General features: G+C 32.2%; 1 protein-coding gene across 1 annotated transcript; it reads left to right on the forward strand.

Annotated features, from left to right (window-relative positions):
- Positions 1-1,270: 1,270 nt before the first annotated feature.
- On the forward strand, positions 1,271-3,982 carry LOC114298545 (putative late blight resistance protein homolog R1A-10). The gene has a single exon (XM_028243141.2). The coding sequence runs from the start codon at positions 1,271-1,273 to the stop codon at positions 3,980-3,982; it is 2,712 nt and encodes a 903-aa protein (XP_028098942.2).
- Positions 3,983-6,599: the final 2,617 nt, after the last annotated feature.

Below are 6,599 nucleotides of genomic sequence, written 5' to 3' on the forward strand. Positions count from 1 at the left end.
TAATCTTTTAGTCATTGTTCATGGTTGGTTTAGTGTATTTCTACTGGGCTGTGGCTCACCCTATATGGGAATATCATTTTCAGGTACATGTAGCATGCCACCTCCAAGGACATAGCTTGGGAGGCTAGAGACGGACATACTTTTGTCGTTTCATTTTGATGTATTACATGTAACTCAAGCCAAGGGCTTAATGTGTAGATGAGTTAGTACTCTTTTGTTGTAACCAAGTGTTAACTTGGAAAGCTGTAAGCCCATAGGGCATTTGCTTTTGTTGTTAACATGTAATACTTTTTGTAATGAAACTCTGATAAATGGAAGAATGTGGAACTTTTACATATCAATGCATATCTTTATTGATGGGTTTAATGTTGTTATTTTGAGGGCGTTACAGTACGTATGCAGAAATATCACACATCGGTAAGTATTCGGTATGGGTATGACATGTTTGTCGTTTTATCTATACTTCCTAGTCTCAAGATAGTTCTAAATGAGCATTTTTATATTTTTTATTATTTTTTTTGCAAAGTATATATTATTTAAAATTTAAGTTTTTCATTATTGAGATAAAAAATTATTTATTAAATATTTAATTTTTTTAAAAAAATATATTTGAGGGGCAAATTGATTTTTAAGGTATAATTTTGAAGGTAAAATAAAATTTTAAATAAATTTTGGTGTCGAATCAATACATTCCATTTAATTATAGACAGAATGTGATGTAGGGTTCAAATTAATTAAAACTTTAAAAATTTAAATATAAAATTAATATTAATCAAAATCTGATAATTAAATTAAAAAAAATACGTAAAAATTTAACAGGCAAGAGATTTCCTCTTTGTTTTATCCCTTTACTTTTGGCATTGCAATTCTGCTTTCAATGTTTCCTTTTGGATCCCAACTCAAGGGCCACTTGCTCCTTCTTATTTACTCTGAAAGATCTTTCTTTACGGTTTTTTTTCCTGCAAGACACCCACAAAGTCTTTTCTGATTGAACTCCGTCTTCAGAACACAAAACTTGAGAGAGATAGCAGAGCACCGAAATCGGGATATGGAAAGAGAAAGAAAAAGAGAAAGAGAAAGTGAGAAAAGAAGAAAGATAGAGAGATGGAAAGAGAGAGAGGTAGCAGAGCACCGAAATCGGGATATGGAACCAGTACAGTGTTCGATGATCGAAACACTGTATTGGTTTGGTTTGACAAAGGAAGAAAGAGAGAGAGAGAAAAAAAGAAAGATAGAGATACGGAAAGAGAGAGAGAGATTCGAGAGGGACATGGGTGAAAATTATTCTGTCCTGGAGAAACTGAATCATCTAATGATCAGTAAGGCGTGCAATTTGACCGCAGATCAGATTGATCATATCGACTCTTTTTACAATCGGCTAAGATTCCTAGCAACCATTCTCAAGGATTTGGAAGAGAAGCAGCAGCAGCAGCAGCATGAGCTGAACTATGAACCTAAAAACCTGCCGATGCAAATTTATCTTGTGATCTGCAAGACGAGACAACTCATCCGTTCTTTTGACGTTGACGTTCCAGGGCAGAGGGACAGCAACGACAACGGTGACAGTTTTTTTGATATTTTAATTGGCACAAATATCATGGAAGAGATTAAGACGATCGAGGCAAAAGTGGTGCAGTTTTATGACCAGATAAATCAGATCCAACTCCTACAAGATTGTAAGTCTTTCAATGATGGAGTCCATTCGTCAGTGTCAATGTCAATGGAGAACAGAACCATGGTAGATGAAGAAATTACAGTGGGCTTTGATGATGAGGCGTTGACTATAAAAGAGCTACTTGCTGGAGGGAAGAAGCAGCTACAAATGATATCAATTGTTGGGATGCCTGGACTCGGTAAGACAACTTTAGCCACAAAGCTGTACAATGATCCTTACATCACACACTACTTTCATATTCGTGCATGGACCTATGCTTCTCAATTACCCAGAAGAACAGAAATGTTGTTGGACATTTTACGTTCTGTTAATGTCGTCTTTACCAATGAAATTAAAAACATGACCAATGAGAAGCTAGGCGAAAAGTTGTACAAGCAATTAAAAGGCAAGAGATATCTCATTGTCATTGATGATTTATGGGATATTGGTGCCTGGGTCGATCTTAAAATGTATTTCCCCAATGACAACAATGGAAGTAGAGTAATGTTCACTAGTCGGCTCAAAGAGTTGTCTTTGCATGCCTCACCTGATTGCCATCCTCATTGTCTGCGTTTTCTCACTGAAGAAGAGAGTTGGGAGTTATTACAACGGAAGGTGTTTCACAATGAAAGTTGCCCTCCAGAACTGATTAAAATTGGGAAGCAAAAAATGAAAAAATGTGAAGGGCTTCCACTTGCAATTGTTATAATAGCAGGACTTCTGGCGAAGAACATCAAGACACAAGAGTCGTGGATACAAGTTGCCCAAAGTGTAAGCTCATACATTGTTAGTGATCCAAACCAGTACTTGGACACACTAGCACTAAGTTACTATCACTTGCCTCGCCACTTGAAACCATGCTTTCTCTATTTAGGAGCATTTCCAGAAGACCAAGAAATCCCGGTGCAGAAGGTAATTTGTTTGTGGGTAGCTGAGGGGTTTATACAAAAAATTGGGCAGAGAAGCTTGGAGGAAGTAGCAGAGGATTACTTAATGGATCTAATTCAGAGAAGTCTGGTAATTGTTGCTCAAAAAAGGTTTGATGGTCGAATTAAAGCATGTCGTATGCATGATTTGTTGCGCGATTTATGCTTGAAGAAAGCTAGGGAAATTAATTTCCTACAGTGGACTCACAATTATAAAGACGTTTCTCCTTCTTCTTCAAGTAATTACGAAACAACTAACCAACCCCGCTTGTGCATCCTTTCTTACTTCATACTAAGCTTTGATCATATTCTCTTACAGGCTTATTCCCCAACAGTTGTTCAATCATTATTGTGCTTCAAAAATGAGTTTGAGAAAAGAATTAGTTTCAACGACAATCCGTTTGGTGATATGTGCTCGTTTATTTGTTGGACCTTCAAACTTCTTAGAGTGTTCGAAATATGCTATAACAATGCCTTCTTTCCAAGAGAATTAACACAACTTGTTAATTTGAGGTATTTGGCAATTAATTTGAAATATCCCTGTGAATTACGGCCATCAATATCCAATCTCTCAAACCTAGAAACACTCATTATTATTTCTCCACCATGGAGTGCGGTTATTCTGCCATGTAATGTTTGGAATATTACAAAATTGAGGCATCTTTATGCTAAAGGGCGAGCAAAATATGAAGCGTCTTTATGTTCTGAAGAAGCAGTAACAGATCACAACCATCCCTCTATATTAGAAAACCTACAAACCATCGCAAACTTAAAACCCTGTGGACATGTTCAGGATTTATTGGCAAGAACTCCTTTTCTTACAAAGCTGGGAATTTCTGGACATCTGTTGTCAGATTCAGGGAATTTGATGTCTCTTAATCTAGAATTTTTAAGACACCTTGAGACTTTGAAGCTAATGGGTGGGTTCTCGTACCCAACTAATTTCCGAGAGGTGAAGTTTCCTACAAATGTTAAAAGGCTAACCTTGAAATATACAAAGATAAAGTGGGAGGATATATCAATCCTTGGGATGTTGTTACCCAACCTTGAGCTTCTGAAATTAGAATATTTTGCTGGTTGGGGACGGCAATGGGCAACAACTGATGGTGGTTTTCCTCGACTCAAATTCTTGAAACTGAAGGACCACAGTGTTGAGCAATGGATCACCTGCTCTTGTCACTTTCCAAGCCTTCAACACTTGTTGTTGGACAGGTGTACATCTCTCAAGGAAATACCATCTAGTTTGGGGGATATACTCACTCTGCAGCTGATTGAGGTAAACGTTTGTCATTTCTCTGTTGAGGAATCTGTCGAGAAAATTAAGGAAGAGCAAGAGAGCATTGGAAATAATTGGTTGAAAGTGCTGATTAGGAAACAACCGTGGGCATTTGAGTCAGTGTAATGATACAACTTCTAAAGGTATGTTCTTTTTTATATTTATGTTTAATTTTTTCTTATCTCATTTTGGATTTGACCCTACATAAAATAAAAGTAATCTCCCTTTGTGTATATATAAACTAACCTAAAACTCATGCTATGCACGGTCTTAAACAAATAATTAAAATTTTATCTTAAAAATTAAAGTAATAATTTTAAAATTTAAAGGAAAAAATAGTAAAAATTATGTGAATGAGTTGTTTTCATTTAAATTGCACTAAAGTCGTGTTTTAATTGTGTTGTTATTAATATTTTATTTTAAGTATTAACTAATATATATATGTCATTACGTGGATTAGTAACATTTTAGAGCAAAAACATTGAATGAATTCTAAAATTTACATTTAGCATACAAGATAAATAATATATACTTTTATATTAGATTTTCTCAAATGACATAACAAATGAAATTTTTAATTTACAATTACATAATAAAATTCATTTAAAATTTGTTAAAATCAAAAATAAATTGGAGAATGAAATAAATTTTTTTTTTTTAAATTATAAAAAGAATAAGCATTAACCCCTTTTCCCAAGCCATCCAAAATCAAGTCATCTTAAACCGCATCAAGGTCCACCTCTAATCATTTCACTCCTCTGGTTAACTACTTTCAACTCGTGTTTTTAGTTCCCTTCCTAGACACACTTTTTTGTTCCCCTTCCCCCAATTGCCCTTACAATTTTCAATTCTACAATCAACCTCTAACCGAACTTTGTTAGAATCTATACCGGTCATATTCTATAATTTTTATCCTCATTAACTAAACTAACCCCTTGTAAATAATCTCATCGAATGGATTATCTTTCATGTGATCATAAAAACACGGAATGGTTAGACATGTGGTGCAAGGTTAAAATTAGGTCAACTATTAAGAATATGAGGAAAAATATCAAATCAATTAGAAAATGGCTAAAAAAAGTGTCATTTTCATTGGGGTCAAGTATGTCTTGTGTTTGATGCAAGTCTTTTATGTGTCAAACTTTCATCCAAACGATACAAATATGTAGTGCAAAATTTTTTATTTTGCCTCACTAATACGCAATTCTCTTAAAATATAAACCTAAGGTCAGACATAAGTTTAGTTATTCACAAACTAAAAATTACAACATTTGTACCAACTTATCTTAACCCAATTCCATTTAATACTTTGTATTTGTCCTATCCAACACTATAAACCAACATCTTTTACATTTTAGTTTGAAAATTAATAAATTTAAATATTCTAGCTATAAATAATTATATATATAAGAGAAATCAATCTATATATAATTAAAAATATAAATCTATAAATATTGTCTAAACGTATAGAGAAATTTTATTTTTTTTTATATAAATCATTTTGTTAGCCAATGTCTGTATCATGGATAAAAATAGATAAAAATTCTAATTGACTTTAATATCTTTGAATTGAACTACTTAGACCTGTCTTAGACTTGTTGAACCATTGAACTTATAGTTAGTATTAGAAAATTACGTGTATTTAGAATTTACCTAAATGGTAATTTTGTAATCTACTTAAAAATTTATGAATTTTGTATTTTCAATTAATTGTTCATAAATAAAAATTTTATTTGAAAAATAAGTGAAAACAATAACTATTATAAGCTGGGTAAATTACACTCACCTCCATTGAGGTTTTCTAACAATTACATTGGCTTCTCCTATTTTTTCTAGAAATTACACTGACCACCCTTGAGGTTTATTTTTGATTTGCAGATTCCCCCTTTCCGTTAGTTGACTGTTAGTTTGACTAACTCTTTTTTTTTTTTTTTTTTTTGGTACCAAAGTCAATGATTAGTTGTTAGATTATCACATAGGAGGGTTTTAGTTTGATTTTGTATAACGTTTGAAATGATTTTATGTAAATTAAAAATAAAATAAATCAATTAATTATTTTTTAGGCAAACAAATTAATATGAATTATTGAAGCCAAATGAAAAATACAAGAACTTGTATGTATGTAATGCAATAAATTTTATATATATATATATAGCCAAACCATGTGAGTATTTAAAAATATTATTTAATACTATTCAAATAAATACAAGCGGTGTCTCAATTTTATTTTTATTAATTTAGATAGTAAGATTCATGTCAAAAGAGAGGGGGGGGGGGAGAAGAAGATAGTAAGACACATCAATTTTATCTTGTTTTTTTTTTTTTTAAGACAACTAAATTGTATGATATCAAGTATTGATTAAAAACTACCAAATAACTTCTCTTATATTTATATAATTAATTTTTTAATTTGTTTCATTATCACTTTTTTCGTAACAATTGGTCATTCTAAAATACACACCATTTTATATGTAATATATACAAGTTATAACATTTGTGGTGTTGATTACCACAAATATTATAACTAAATTTTTTTTAGTTATAACTATAAAAAAAAAATGACTCATTACCAAACACCACATAAGGTATAACCAAAATAATAATCGCACACTTAATGTTTATTAACAAAAATATCTCTAATGTTAAAATTACTAAACTAACCCTCCCATTAACGCCGTTAATCACAGGGAAAGTCAGTGTAATTTTAGAAAAAGAAGGGGAGGTCAGTGTAATTGTCAAGAAC

The sequence above is a fragment of the Camellia sinensis genome, chromosome 11, assembly GCF_055761805.1.
Source record: "Camellia sinensis isolate YWXY chromosome 11, ASM5576180v1, whole genome shotgun sequence".
Classification (NCBI taxonomy): Eukaryota; Viridiplantae; Streptophyta; class Magnoliopsida; order Ericales; family Theaceae; genus Camellia; species Camellia sinensis.